The sequence below is a fragment of the Centrocercus urophasianus genome, unplaced genomic scaffold, assembly GCF_019232065.1.
Source record: "Centrocercus urophasianus isolate 14NV4802_14NV808 unplaced genomic scaffold, USGS_Curo_1.0 seq_11, whole genome shotgun sequence".
In the NCBI taxonomy this organism is placed as follows: domain Eukaryota; kingdom Metazoa; phylum Chordata; class Aves; order Galliformes; family Phasianidae; genus Centrocercus; species Centrocercus urophasianus.
The window spans coordinates 31998063-32014112 of record NW_024884253.1 but is presented as its reverse complement, the minus strand read 5'-3'; the positions used below and the strand labels follow the sequence as shown (position 1 = coordinate 32014112).

At 34.8% G+C, this 16050-nt stretch overlaps 1 protein-coding gene across 2 annotated transcripts in view; it reads left to right on the top strand.

Annotated features, from left to right (window-relative positions):
• Positions 1-16050, top strand: part of PREX2 (phosphatidylinositol-3,4,5-trisphosphate dependent Rac exchange factor 2) — a 167027-nt gene that overhangs the window by 90849 nt on the left and 60128 nt on the right. For both annotated transcript variants that reach the window (XM_042808631.1, XM_042808632.1), the window contains exons 20-25: positions 402-538; positions 4003-4120; positions 4960-5144; positions 7772-7933; positions 10208-10430; positions 10746-10953. In XM_042808631.1, the coding sequence (XP_042664565.1) occupies positions 402-538; positions 4003-4120; positions 4960-5144; positions 7772-7933; positions 10208-10430; positions 10746-10953 (1033 nt within the window). The remainder of the gene's footprint in view (positions 1-401; positions 539-4002; positions 4121-4959; positions 5145-7771; positions 7934-10207; positions 10431-10745; positions 10954-16050) is intronic.

The window sequence follows — 16050 nt, the reverse complement described above, 5'->3', positions numbered from 1 at the left end:
TTTTGTAGTACTCTTTAGGTGGATATAGAGAATTTTCTCGAAGATGGCTGTTCTACTGTGGAAATAAATTGCTGAATTATGTATTTTGCATTGCTCAAACAAATAGACTTTGTTGGAAATTACTGAAGTTTCTTAGAACTTCTACTCTGCTTTGTGTATTTTGCTTAAAATTGTAAAGGCTTTTGTCTTTATTCACTACAATACACTATTGTAAGTGAATTGGTAAAAAAAGACAAAAACACGGACAGGATCCTTGGGAATGTCAGTGAAACTCTGTTTCCTTTAAGTCCAGCTGACTTCAGAAGCACTCTGAAGTCAGGGGCTTTTGAAATGTAAGCTTTAAAGGAAATGTTTAGGAAGTCTGTCAACTACATGTTTTTGTGTTGTTTCTTTTTTAATAGGAACAGTGGCAGCTGCAGCAGGTCTCCACCCAGGCCAGTGCATAATCAAAGTGAATGGAATTAATGTCAGCAAGGAGACTCATGCAAGTGTTATTGCTCACGTCACAGCATGCAGGAAGTATAGGCGTCCAATGCAGGTACACTGCACTTGTTAATCACTGGAACAGGCTGCCCAGGGGGGTTGTGGAGTCTCCTTCTCTGGAGATGTTCAAGACCTGCCTGGATGCCTACCTGTGCGACCTGCTGTAGGGAACCTGCTTTGGCAGGGGGGTTGGACTCGATGATCTCTGGAGGTCCCTTCCAACCCCTACAATTCTGTGATTCTGTGATCTTGCAAATTTTCTTTTTTTCTTTTTTCCTGAAATAATCCCTGCAACCAAACAGTGTGGGTCTGTTTCTCTGTCCATGCACCTATTGTGTTTGAGTGTGTTTGAGTGGGAAAGGAGTGGTGAATAAAAATGGAAGGAAGCCTGATGAATTACGAAAGCTGAAGACTGCTCAGTATGTTACAGATATTCAAGATCTGATTAATCTCTGCATTGAAAAATACAAGCTTATAGCTAACTTTTAATACTGTATTTTTAAAGCTTAATTCAGGTTTTTTCTTGAAAGCAGTAAGAGGTATACTTTTATCATTATGAAGAGGGATTTATGCAGTTAGGTGCCTGTTCATCAGCCTGAGTATGTAATGCAAAAAGCTGATCTTTTAAAATTTTGAAACGCTTCAGCAAATAGAGAGCAGTGTGCACAAATTTTGTCTATGAAGGTCCATTTGTGGTCCCACTGCATTCCAATACTGGAAGTTCAGGGCTCAAAATTTCCCTTTTTTAAATATAGACATTAAGTTTTGTTATCTTTTTCACGTAAGTTTAGGAGAAAATCTAATGTTTTCCAAGATACAAATTGTAGAGAAGAAAATCAAACCACTCTGATTGTATAATGTAATCTATCCAAGTTCCTGCAAATTTTTCATAAACTGTGAGCTGGTATCATTAATTAACTTCACAAACTCTTCCAGAGCATGTTAATTGGGAAGAAAAATCCAATTAAAATCAGGAGTGAAATCCTTCTCTCAAACCTAATGCATAGAAATGAGATAAGAATTCTAAGCAAGAATTGGAACTATGTTGTGCATATACTGTCTTCATGAAGATGTCTGAATGTTTGTGCTTTTTTACCTGCAGTATAAAATTGAAGTTGTTACATACATAGCAATGCAGAGCTCAACTATTTTTCAAGGGAATATGGGCTCCGGAAAAGAGCCCATGTGCACAAATAGTAATGCTGGCTAGGGAAAAAGATTTATTTTTTTTTTACCAGATGCGTTTTCTCTCTTGTCTAAGTGTGGAGTTCCTCCAGAAGTTAATGACATTGGAATAGAAGTATTTACTTTATTATTTAGAAGTATTTAGAAGTATTTAGAAGTAATTACTGTTGTCTGGAATTAATTTATATGCAACGTTACTGTTGTTTTATTTTTTCATCCACTTGTGTAACATGTTGTGATACATACCTATTTTTCCTACGCAGAGTATTCATTTCAATCTAAAAAGTGTATCTTTAGCAAATCACTGGCAACTGACATCCCCCAGATTCATGAGAATCTATAAGAAAATCGTTGTTTAGAATTTAGTGTTATCAAGTGCTATAAGATAACTGTGTAGATGGCCATCTTCCTACTGGTACAAGACAGCTAAACTATAATTTATTAATCAGAAATGTGGATTTTTAATTATTTGGAAGATGACTATGGATTTATCCTATTTTGTAAGTAATTACTCTGTCATTTAATTAACATGAATATTGCAGTCTCTCCTGTGGTTGTCAATTTCATAATTGAAAATGAATCTTATTCTGTGTTCTGAGTATTCCACTTCTCAGTGTAAGGAGTCTTCCAAGCTGCCTGAATTATGAAGTTTCATTTCAGACTGTTGCAGTGTGAATAACTGTGTAACTTCTGTTAACAGTGTTTATACTCTTGGTCTTGCCTTGAAAAAGAATACTGACTTCGCTTTTTGAAATTCCAAACAATTATTTGCAGTGATACTAATCATGTTGTGATAGATTTATGCCTAATTTATTACCCCTGCTGCATTTAGAGAACATGGTTCCAAATTGAATAGCGTTGTATCTTGTAGCTTTTAAAGGGTTGACCTCCAGTTGGAGTAGGTTGTTCTTCAATTCCATGATTAGATCAAATTCTGAAATAAAGGAAATCTTTGGCATAACGTACATCACTTGTTACATATTGGCCTGGCAGTCCTATGCCCATGTGTTCGAGTCAGGGAAACCTTTAAGACTCCACAAATAAGCATCAGGCTTTCAGGTGTACATACAAAGATGAGCGGGTTTCAAAACCATTTTTGTTGTTCAACTTTTGCAAAGGTATCTTCCAGCAACTAACAGAGGGCTCTGAAAGTCAAGGGCCCTTATTAAAATATTTCAGTGCCTTTCAGTGAGAAGTAAGGCATGGATGAATCTACAGAAACTATACAGAAAGGGTACCTTTATTGTGTGGAACTGTAGTTATCTGGGACTAATGGGTTAAAGACAGTGGTGGAATATTGTATATTATTAAAGCATAATCTGATGTATTTGGCATTTTGCCTGAACATTTCAACATTTAACTTAAACTTCTGCAATTCTTGCTTAATGTTGAATTCTCAGCTCAGACTTCTTTTTAAATTCTGTGAATTCAGATTAGTCATAATTGTGGCACTTATTCTGCCGTAGCTGTTACAGAGTGAATGATTAACTGACAGTCAAACTTCTTTTTTGAAGTGTAAAGGGAAGAGAAGAGCATTCTGAAGATGCCGTGTTTGATAGGCCCATCCATATGGATGTGATGAGCATGTGTCTAAATAAGTGAGGGGAAAATACAAGATACAAGGCTTACAGATGGCTTCCATAGGCTATGTGACCAAGCCACTGTTCTTGTATTCACATGCACCTTGAACGTGTAAGATGAAGAGCTTGTGGGGCCTGAGATTCTGTCCTTTTACTGTGTTTTGATAAGTGGGTGGTAAAATAAAACATCTAATAGAGTAGCTGTCAAAAAAGAGAAAAAAAAACCCAAAAACAAAATGAAGGGTGTAGTGTGTAATCTTGTTGCCAGCGATAAATGGGTAATAGATTAGGTGGACATGCTGTATGGTTGGTTGGCATTCTATAATCTTTGTCAGTGTTGTGGATGAACTGCAGATTTTGCAAAGCAAAAATTATTTCTCTTTTCAAAATTTCTTATCTCAAGTATTTCTCAGTCTGCAGTTGGATTTGAAATGTCTTAGATTATTTTTGGCAGAGACGTGAAACTGATGGATGTCATACTGTCACAGATTTGCTACTGCTTCGTGACAATATATTTTGAAATAAATTAGTAAATTGAAATGCTTTAGCCAAAGCCAAAATTCTCTGTATTTTCAAAATACTATTTTTGACTGAGTTCAGAAAGTAATAGAGATTATAATAATCAGGGCATTAAATCAACTATTCCATCTTTGAGAGCAGATAGATAATTTGCTGCCAATTGCACTTGTAAAAATTTTCTTGTTTTTTTTTGTTTGTTTGTTTTGTTTTTCTTTTTTCTTTCTTCTTTTTTTAGCAAGACTCTATACAGTGGATTTACAACAGCATTGAAAGTGCACAGGAAGATCTTCAGAAAACAAATGCCAAGCCCCCAGGAGATGATGGAGGAGATGCCTTTGACTGCAAAGTGGAAGGTATATAGAGCAGATTTGATTTTGTTTTTGCTCAGGAAGTTGGTGTAAGTAGCAAGGAAAGTAGGCAGTGGGTTTTTTTTTTTAGTAGATGAAGCTGCAGTCAGACAGTAGGATGTGCTTTACATAAGGGTTTGCTTTTTTCTGTGTTCTAAAAAGGTAAATATAACATGCTGTTCTTTGAAAATTGTTACGTCTCGTTTAAAAAAAAAAAGTTTCTGTGAACAATTTAAGAAAAAAAACTATTCAGTTCTTATTTCTAATGCTGGGAATTATCTGAATTGTCACCACTAGTAATCACTGAAGGTTAAATTAGATGAGTTAGTGACTACTGCACGAGAAATAACAAATCAGCTATCCTTCAGATTATTTTCAGGCAACTAACATTTAGATAAGTCTGGATTCATATGCATGTATAAGGATTATAATTAAAGAGGTGGTTAATAAGAATTTTGTATTATCTGAATAAATGCTGACGTAGTGGTTTCATTTCTAGGCATTTTCTTCTAGCTTATTTAGAATTATTCAGATTTCCAATTTATTTTTGTTGCATTGCATAGCTCTAAATTTTAAATGAAATTGAATTAGTTCCTTTAAACAATGACTTTTTCTAAAAAGAGTCTGTAGTAAAGTGTCTGTTCATGCAGGAGTAGTATTTTAAAATTTATAAACCTCCTGGCATTCTGATTTTTAAATCACTCACCTCCTAGTTGGGATATTAATACATTTTCAAGTAGAATAAACAGACTGCACCTATTCCTAGAATGTTTGCCTGTGTCGTTTTTATTATTCATTTTTAAATGGCCAATGCTCCTCTACTGATTTGTGTTTCCTTATTCTAGAGGTAATTGACAAGTTTAACACTATGGCAATAATTGATGGGAAGAAAGATCATGTAAGCCTGACTGTTGATAATGTTCATTTGGAGTATGGAGTGGTTTACGAGTATGACAGCACAGCTGGAATCAAGTGCCATGTGTTAGAAAAAATGATTGAACCAAAGGGATTTTTCAGCTTGACTGCAAAGGTATGAAGCAATTTTTTGTGTGTGTTTATTATTGCTAAGCTTAATACCAGAGCAGCAACATCTTTTTTTTTTTTTTTTTTTTTTTTTTTTTCTGCTTAGGGTTGTATACGTTTCATTTTATATCTTGTGACCTTTGTTCCTGTTACATTTAGAAGAATGATTTTGTACTCAGGACATAAAATAAGTTATGGTGCCAATATAAATTGAGTCTCTAAACTGAACAAACATTAAAGAGCTTCAGTCTTCCATTCTTCCTGCATCTTTTCCTATCTTCTTAATTATCAAATAAAACTTCAAATAAAGTTGAAGGCTCAGTGAAACATCAAAACTTTGTGAAGATAGGCAATAGTTTCCAAATGTGGTTTTGATGAAGCAAAATAACATACAACTTATATTTGTTTCTGCGAGATTAATAGAAGTAGCATAGCATCTTTCTTTTTATGTTTTAAAATAAAATAAAGCTGTGTATATCTTGGTGACTAACAATGGCAAAATCAGAGATGAAGTAAAAAACAAGTGCAACTTAGGAGTTTTTGGTGAATATTTCCAAATATTAAAACATGCAATAGACGTGAAAGGGATTGTGAAGGTTTTTTGTTGATAGTTCATAGAATGGCTGGGGTTGAAAGGGACCTTTAAAGACTGTCTAGTTCCGGCCCTCCTACTGTAGTCAGGGTTGTCATCCACTAGCTTAGGTTTGACAATCACAGTGATAAGTTCCTTCAAGATCGTGGTATGCTTGTTTAGCCTGGCTAATTATTAAAAGATTACACTTCCATATTGTTTTTAATAATATGACTGTGTTAGAAAAGTGATAGTGATCAAAAAGATGTCCAGTGGCTTAAAAAAAAACAAAATGAGCAGACCCCTTTGCTCAAAGGCAATAATAAAAACTGTAAGTGGAATTTTATCAATCATAGCTGTCTGCAAGTGGTTCTTGGTGCTCTATATGTAAACTCTGCACTTGCAGTTAGGTAATATGTTTCTATTTCCTTCTCTCTCATCTTGCCATGTATTGTTGCCCTGCATTTTTAAACATCTCTATGCTGCATCATATATAGTACAGTGAAGTATTGCTTCTGATATTGCTTCAGATAGTGAAGGATTGCTTTCTGATACTGAACAAATCTTTACTGTGTTTTGATGGCAAGTAACCAAAGTTGTATTGTGAAAGTTACTTAATTTTAATGCATTTAACATATTTTTCCATCTGTCCATTAAATTATTGAAATATCATTAATTAAACCGAAAAATTGCAAGTGTAACCAGAATAATTGGAACATTTTAATGCAGTAAGTACTCACTGTTGCAAAAGAGTTGGTCTTTCCTCTGTCCTCCTGAGAACATGAGAAAAATCTCAGGATCTTCTCATGCATAATCTGCAACTTCTTAAAGTTAATATTTTGTACTCCAAAATCTCTGTCTAGTGTCATTTTTTTTTTTTCCTAAAATTTTCTAAACTACTCAGGCTTGTAACTTGTATTTTGTAGCCACAATGATGGGTAGAGTGGTAAAGAACGGTAGCAGAAGAAAGTTGTAGTCATAGTTCTCATGATGTATTAATGTTGTATGTGTTGTTTGTTCAGAATTCTTTGCAAGTTGGTGTAATATTAATACTATGGGATTGCCTTATAAAATTGTTATGTAGACTGACTGGCTGATGTGGTCACTCTGGTATCAACAAGATTTCTTTGTATTAGGCCACTGAACTTCTTAATTTCGTTTAAATTTAAACTTCTGCAGTGTAGTTGTGAAAAATCTTCCAGTTTTTACGATAAATTGCTTGGAGGTAGTTGATTATCTCTAAAATTCAAGCCACTTGTGTTTACATGTGTTAATGTGGATTTGGGATGCCTTTGTTAGGCCTTTCTAAGGCTTTAAATGTGTGCTTTTCAAACACATTTTCAGAGGTTGGACACAACTGCAATAGGGATCTCCCATGCTCCATCATACGTGAATTTCAGTACCTGAAATACATCTTTTACTCAAATAAGGGCTATATACTGCCCTGTTTAATGCCCCTTTCTTTCAGTATTCTACAGTCACTTGCTGGGATTTTCATCACAGCAAGACTTCAGTCTTTTCTGGCTAGCATAGCTTATTCTGTTCACTATTTCATGTTTTCTATGCAAACAATGAAAAAAAGGAAAGCGCTCAGATTTATTATATGCTTTTTCTTTTTTTTTTTTTCCCAAATATTCATCTGCCCATATAATGAATGTTTGCTACAACTAATGAATTGGTTCAGAGGCTTTTTGTAATATGTGCTGCTAAAGTAATTACAGCAGATATTGAATTTCAGGTGAGCCATGTTGGTTGCATTAGTAGGAAATTAGTAGTAAATCCATTATGAGAGAGTGTCATGAGAAGCCAAGTGAAACTACTTGCTACAGGTATAATTTATGCCAGTGACAGGGACAAATTTAGAGAAATGTTTTTTGCTTCCCAGATTTCCATTGTTTTTTTTTTTTTTTTTTTGTGATTTAGTTCTGTGAAGTTAGTACCTATAATGTTAAAAGGCAACCGATTATCTGGCTTTTTCAGCCTAGATTATAGGGGATAATAAGTAAAGGGTTCTTTTAGTCATCTTATTTCATAATATGATGATCTTGTTTTTATTCTCTTAGATTCTGGAAGCACTGGCAAAAAGTGATGAGCAGTTTGTGCAGAACTGCAACAGCCTCAGTTCCTTAAGTGAAGTAATTTCTACTGAGCTTCAAAGTAAATTCAGTGTTATTTGCAGTGAGAAAATTGAACATATCTACCGAAGAATTTCTAGTTATAAAAAGGTATGGCCTGCATGTCTTAAGCTTTGTGATAATTGTCTTTTAAGGGAAAATAAACAAGCAAAATTGTACGATTTGAATAATTCTTCTGAATGTTTGTTACTGTGAAAAAAATATGGCTGAAAGATTAGTTATATTGGGCATTGAATGCCTTAACTGAGTTATTACATAAATAGTTTTTGAACAGTACTCTTTATCATTCCTTTTTTAGACACTGGGTAGTTCATATTCTTTCTTGTTCTCTGTGTTCAGCTGCAGATAGAATCAACTACATATTTCCTACAAGAGGGCTGTCATACTTGATCAATATTGTGAACTTGCAGATTTTAACCAAATATGAAGTGATAACAGCAGAATTGTTTTTCCTTCTAGTACGTCTTAATTTTAAATACTGAATTGTTATTCTTTTATTCATCTCATATGCCCTTCAAATTAGTATGACTTTTACTAGCCTGCCTATTAAGAGCAATAGCTCTTTAAATTGTTAATTTCCCCCCCCCCCCCCCCCCCCCCCCAAATTTTAGAGCTTGAGTAGCGTGAGGTATTTTATACCTTTCCTCTGGCAAAAAAAAAGTTGACAATGATGTACAGTTTCTTTACAGGAGGCCAAGACAATAAGTGAAATTTTATTGTATTATGCTGCCTATGAATAAGCCGTGGGGAGGTTTTCATCATGCTTGTGCTGTCTAGAAAAATATATTTGATACTAACTGCACTTTTAAGCTCATACATTCAAAAATCAATAGTTTCATGGTTAGAGCTTTTAATAACAATTAATAATGCAGTGAATTGCAGGAACAGATAGGTCATTTTCTTGGCAAGGTAAAGGTAACCATAGTTACAGAAGACTTTCAGAATGTCTGAGCTTGGCTTGGCTCCTGGTTTCACTGTGAAAGTTCGAATTCTATAAATAGAAACCCCATAGATTTCTGCAGTTCCTACTATTATTATTTTTATCAGAACATTTTGCTCATTATAAACTTGGAATCTAGTACCCCGAGTCCCAGATGTTTCTCAACACATACATGAAAATAATTTTGGGCCTGACTTATGACCTGATTAAATCTTAGCCAGGCATTTGGTCTCTCTGGAGAATGATGTGTGGGAGATTGAGATGAGAAATATGTACTGCTTGCAGAAACATTTTCATCATTGAATGTCCTTAGTGCCCTTCTTAACTATTCGTACATTCTTCAGCCTTTGAACAATTCCATAATTGGATTTCTTCTAACCTTCTAGATCATGTTCTAATATGAAGATTTAAATGTGATTTATCAATCAGGAGTTTACCAAGCTGAAGTAATGTGACACCAAAATAAACAGAAATTTAAATACCAGCACAAAAAGCTGTTACTTCTCAGAGGGCATGTATCTTGGTGCAGCTAAAATGTTAGTCAAAGCCTAGTTGATTGAATTGGTACTGACATATTGTATGAAATAAGCTGTACAAGTTAACTTCAAAATATTCTTTTGTGTGAGTTATGCTCCATAACTGAGTTAGTATCAAAGGTCTTTGCAGTATTTTGTTTCTTTGCACCTTGCTCTTCACTGGATACAATCGAAAAGAGCCTGGATCCACAGTCCTTGCATCTTCCCTTTGAGTATTTGCATATGTTGATAAGATTCCCTCATCCTTCCGTAGGCTGTCTCAACTGACTCAGCCTGTCCTCACAGGTTCTACCTTTGCTAGACTCTTTCCAGTATGTTCAGGTCTCATACTGGATACAGGAACTGGGCACAGCAGCCTCACCTGTTCTGAGCAGAAGGGAACAATCACATTCAGCAGCCTGCTGTCAGTACTGCTAGTGCAGCCATGGTTACCATTAGAGAGAGCCATTTCTCTGTATGGAATTCATAGCATACAGTTGCAAATTTTCTTTTTTATATTCTTTACCAAGCTAAAATTTTATTTTTTTAAATTTTTTTTTAAATTTTGTCTGTATCAGGAAGTGTTCATATATGTCATGTGAAATACAGCACTGAATTGTTAAGTACTTCTAGGCTTCCTCTTCTGGAACACTTTAGTATTTTATGTATTCCAAGGAAAATAAATTTTACATTCATAAAACGTGTCATTTACTTGAAAAAATAAATATATTAAAACAAAAAAAGCCATTAAAATTATCTTTATTTTTTTTGAGAAAAATGGGATTTAAGAATTGAAGTATAGCCAGTATTATAACTTTTGTTTTCTAGTCATGTAGTTAAGGTTTGTCAGATGAGTGCTGACATACCAAAAGCTACTAATCAAAATTTTATTTTCTTCCCCACTTATAGTTTTCAAGAGTATTAAAAAACAGAGCTTGGCCTACCTTCAAGCAAGCTAAATCAAAGATTTCACCACTTCACAGCAGTGATTTCTGTCCAACCAATTGCCATATCAATGTAATGGAAGTTTCTTACCCTAAAACCTCAACTTCTGTTGGAAGTGCTTTTGGTGTACAGTTAGACAGCAGAAAACATTCTTCACATGAAAAAGGAAATAAAAACAATGACCAAGGTAGGCCAGTAGAATGTGAAGGAACTATGTCCAGTAGTTTTGTTACAGAATCATAAAATATTAACATTAAGATAAACATTTATGAGATCCTCCTTTTTCAATATTTGTTTGCTTTAAAACATAATAAAAGCTAATTGTAATTTCATTGCCAACTTTTTACTTAAGTAGTTAAACTTACATGTGGAAAATAACATGCAAAATCAAATAATTACATGAAAATTCAAGTGGGTAAATATTTCAAATTTATTACTTATTTTACTTACTTAAAAATTTATATTAGCACATATAAATCTAACTGCTTTGTATTTTTCCTAGGTAAACTGAATCCTATGATTTATGTTCAGCATAGCATTACTACTATGGCTGCCCCTTCAGGACAGTCTCTCAGCCAGCAAGAAGGTCATGGTCTGAGGTATCTCTTAAAAGAAGAAGATTTAGAAACACAAGATGTCTACCAGAAATTGCTGTTCAAATTACAAACTGCACTGAAAGAGATGGAAACCTGTGTCTGTCAGATAGATGAGTAAGTGAATGTTACTATCTAGGCTTTCTTTTAATTTTTCCATTGACGGTATTAATGAATATAGGTGTCCCTTCTATGTGTAATGGAATCAATAGATCAGTATTGACTGCAGAAGAATTGTAAGAATTGCAGAATTTTCCTTTTCTTTTTTTCCCATGTACCTATTTTTTTACCCATTTGTTTGTAGCTTTTGTGAGGAATGGAATAATAATTTTGAGGTGAGAGAAATATGAAATGCATATGTCATCAAGGCTTTCACTAGGAATGGAAGCAAGAGGCAGAGCTACAAAATTATCTTATTTATAACTCATCAGTGATTGCCGAATAGTCCTGAAGATGAATTTGTTGGCAAGGTATTTTTTACTGATAGGAAGATTATTAGCTTATTAGACATTTTTAAAAAACAAATCAGCCATAATGAAGGACTCTAGGTCTAGAGCTGCACTTGAGTGATTAGGACACTTGATTTGAATGTGGGAGGTTCAGAGTTGCATCAGTTTGTCCTAGCTGAGGACAGAGATTTAAAATGTACTTTTCCAGTCGTGAGATAAGTGAGGTGACTGCTTGGATTGAGGATGAAGAATGATAGATGTTTCTGTTTTGAAAGATTGCATATGTGATATAAATTATTCCTTTTGAAAATACAAATTATATATTTTTTTTAATTTAAAAGATCTTTTGTCATGTCCTTCGGTTGAGAAAGATGGTCTATCCTGTTATTTTGTAGACCATAAGAGGGTTTATCCTCTCCTAGTTGTATCTGAGTAGGAATCTTTTTGTACAATTGAGATGGTAAAGTAATAGTTACACAGCAAAAAAGTAATTGTAATGTATCGCAATGCATAGGAATGAAAGTAAGTATAGACTGATTTATCATTTTTTTAAAGAAAGAATTGTTTTTTTTTTTTGTCTTTAAGTAGTTCTACTAATTATCATTTTGAAGGTAGTTAATATGATTTCAGTGCTCGGATGTGCTAAAAAATGACTATCTGTGGTGCTTGTATTGTAACTGATGATCAGGAGATCATATATGGAAGTTCAGTCAATAAATATTTCAGGAAGCTCCATTTACTAGACTATCACACTTTGCTTTCCACCCTCTTGATGGCTCTTTGATTCTGTGACGTAAGAGCGCAGCAACTTCTCAGCCTTTTGCTCATCCAAGCGCATATTTACAGACACAGGTGTATTTACAGACACACATTGTTTGTATGTGTATATCATACGTCTGCCTATATTGATTTTGAGTCCAGTTGTGGAAGTAAGCGCAAGGGTTCACTCTTTCCTCTTTCATGAAGTTCCTATACACTGACATTGTAATAAACCTTGCATAAGGTGCACAAAGTTACTTAGCAAATATTACCTTTTACTATTTGTAAAACTCAGCTTTTTCCTTCTTTATTCCTAACAGACTTTGAGTGGATTGTCAGTGTATATTAATTATTATAGAGCAAAGGAGTTCCATGCAGGAAATGAAATATGCAAGAGACCTACTTAAAACTGCTGAATAGGAAAATGGGAAGACAGCTGAGCAAGAGCAGTTGAGGAGTACATAGCGTATTGTATCAGAACACAGTTACAGCTACCTCATGAGAGAAGTGTTAGGATTACTAAGAAAGAGAATAACAAGATAGAATAATCAGCTATGTTGTAATTGGAAATATTCATAGTCCAACAGCTAAGAGTGTCTACTTAAACATGTTGATCCTTGAACTTTACAGTGGCTGTACAGCATGCTTTTTCATTTTGACTTCAGCAACAATAAGATTCATGTCTTTACTAAATTACCTTTTTCTATATAAGAAGAACATTACCCTCATTACCATGATTCTATCAGAAAAGAAAATAGAGCCACAGTTGCATGGTTTTAAATCTGAGTAGTACAGATTGGGCTACTAAATGACTGTCGGTACCCTTCATAATAGTAGCATTTGAGAAACTGTTGCTTGTCATGTTACAGATGTCTCTGCTTTGTGCTAAGATCTTTGTCCCTACCCTCAAAATCCAGGGGCGGTGAATCTGCCCAACCCCTTCTATCTGTTAGTGAATGAAAGAGAACTGAAAAAGATGAATGTTTCACCTCGAAGAGGTTGTGAATTATGGGTAGGGGATAAGTAAGAGAAGATGGTGTATTCCTAGCATTATCTCTATAATAATTGCCATTGTGGCTCCTAAATAAGAAGTATGAATGGGAAAAGAAAGGTACAAACAAAAAGGCATTTATTCCCTTCTCACAGCCTCTCAAAGCTCCATTGACTCCTTGTTCAAGTAGTTTAGCAGTATCACAGTATTTCTTTAGTACTGTTGCCAGTTGCCCAGCATTAACACGAGAAAATAAGTGCCTCCAGTTCTGTAAGAGCTTCTTACAGGGTGACTTTATATTCTTGTTTCACATGCAGTCAGCATTCTCCCATGATCCCAGGTGTTTTTTGAAAGATACTTGTTGGAAGCTTGAACACTTTCCAGTTTTTTGCATGAGGAAAAGTCAGAGCAACTTAAAAGTTGCATTGGTGTATTTTTTTTGGTCTTTTTTTTCTTCTTTCTTGGGTGCTAGGGAAAAGGGGCTGGCTATCCATTCTTAATGCTCAGACTGACCATAACATCTTTTGTTTCTGACATTACTATAGAATTGTGTTTCTTTGGTTCCCATATCAGATTAATTCCATCCATGAGGGTTTTTTTGGTCGAGTTTTAAATTTCTGTGTTTATTGGAATTTTATTTTTTTCCTTTTCTGTAGTTACAGGGACTTTCTGGCTATTAGTTACTACTCATACACATATTTTTCTTCTGACAGATGGATGTCTAAGACAATTTTGTTTGTGATAGCCCATCTCCAAAGAAAATACAGTGTGTATGTACTATATTTAAAAAGAAGAAACACAAGAAAATAAGTCTCTTTAAAGATGGTTGATGTGTTTTTCTGAGACCAGGTCTGGTTTTATGTGTTTTAGACTCCCTGAATTGGGTTTCTGAAAGCACTTCAGTGACCTCAGGAACTCCAACTCCAGAGCTCTGTTATGCAGAGTTCCAGCTTTCGTTCACAGTAGTTCAGCAAAAAAATTTCCTTAGAAAAAGAGCCTGCATGCTGGGAGAAAGTGAAAAGCTCCCTTAGGAAAAGCTCCAGCTACCTTCATCAGTCTTTTTCCAAGATCTTGGCAGCAGTGACTAAACAGCCGCATAAAAGAACAGGATATAATAGACTGTCTGTTTCTTGACAAATAATTACTTAGGGGAAGATATTTTCAGGAGCTGAAATAGCAATTCATTATGCCTGTTTGTTTCTTACTTTCAATTACTTTCTTGCAACTACAAAATCCACAAGAAGTTACTAGAATGTATCTGTCCAGTGGTCTTTTCTTTTTTTATCCTAAAAGGAGGTCAAAATGGGAACACGAGAAAATAAGAGAAGTATGTATTAGTTATTCTTTACCTCATCTTCCAGTAGACAGTGCTATTGGGTCTTCTTGAAATTGACCTTTCTGGAAAAGTTAGAATCACCTGCCACGTGTTTGTCTAGTTCCTTTTTTGTATTTTGGTATTCAGACCAATTCTTACTAATTGGTCTTACAGAGATGAAGAACTGATTTCTTAAGATTTATGTTTTCATAACACATAATGAGAAGATAGATCAAACTGAACACCGCTGTAAAGTGCACACTCCATCTTCCTTCCCATCTTTGTGAAATCCTGCTAAGAGATTGTTTAAAGTGATAGGGAAGAACTGAGTGGTGAATTCACACTGAAGCATTAAGGCATCATGTAGCCCAAATATGTCTTTCTAGTGGATGGATGAGTTTAAGGCTCAGTAGAATTATTTTTATTTTATACGTAATTTATCTACATTTCAGTTACAGTTAGGATCAGTATGTTTCCCTTCATGCAGGATACATGTACCTGACACATATATTTGTCAGTCTGTCTCATTAGTTTTTAGTAGGAAAAAACTATGCAGAAATGGTGAAAGAAATTGCTAAAAAGCTTTGTTTACCATCCTTGTTTTCTTCAAGTTAATGTCAAGCTCTATGTTAACATCAATCAGATCCTAATTTCAATGAGCCAGAGCCGTTGTTTGAGCTATGTGTTCATTGCTTTACAGTAAACAAACAGCATTATGGGGATAGTTTACCCTATCTCATTTCTGAAGTGTACGTTTCCTTAATTTCTTAAGAACTCAATGTCATCTGATTTAGTGAAAAAATTTAGAGAGAAGTTTTTGCAAGAAAAATGCTGTCTTCCAAATCCAAACACTAGTTTGAAAATATCATTGCAGTGGAGTGTTCTGTTAAAACAGAATACTCTGTATTATCTGTTCTGATTTTGAAAGTAAATGAGAACATCTCATTCTCAATATGAATTAATCACTCAGGAACATGAGTCTTTCTGCTTCCAATATCTGCATTTTCCAAATACAGCAGTTTGTACTGTTCTCTGCTCTTGACTGGATGTCATTTTGTGCTCTTCACAGAAGCTTGTAGATCAATCATCAGTTTTACTAGTGATAGTGACTTAGACACTTGGAATGTGAGGAACACAGGCGTATTAATAACAATTCTTAAAATGTTTTAAAAGAGTTTGTGATGCAAGCTGCTGTATCTACTACAGTAATAATTAAGAAAAAATATATTTTTCACAGAGAAATAGTTTCTTTATTTGTTGTCTTGCTTTGTGCTGAGAAGCACCTGATTAATTCCTAAAAGTAGTTCCATTAATAGAAAATGTCTCGAAGAATAGACTGTATTTCATCCTCAAATGGAACCTTGCTTTCATAGAAGATCGAATAGTCAGTTAGTTTCATTGATTAAAGCACGATCAAGTCAACTGTAACACTTTTTAATAGGAGAATATACCACCTTTGTCCCTTGTTTCAAATAGTGTTTCAAAAAGATATGGACTGAATTAATCTCATGCCATAGGATAATATTTGGAAGATCACAGAATCACCCGGGTTGGAAGGGACCTCAAGGATCATGTAGTTCCAACCCCCCTGCCTAGCAGGGCCACCAAACACACACATTCAGATCAGGTTGCCCAGGACCCTGTCCAACCTGGCCTTAAACACATCCAAGGACGGGGCATCCACAACCTCCCTGGGCAGC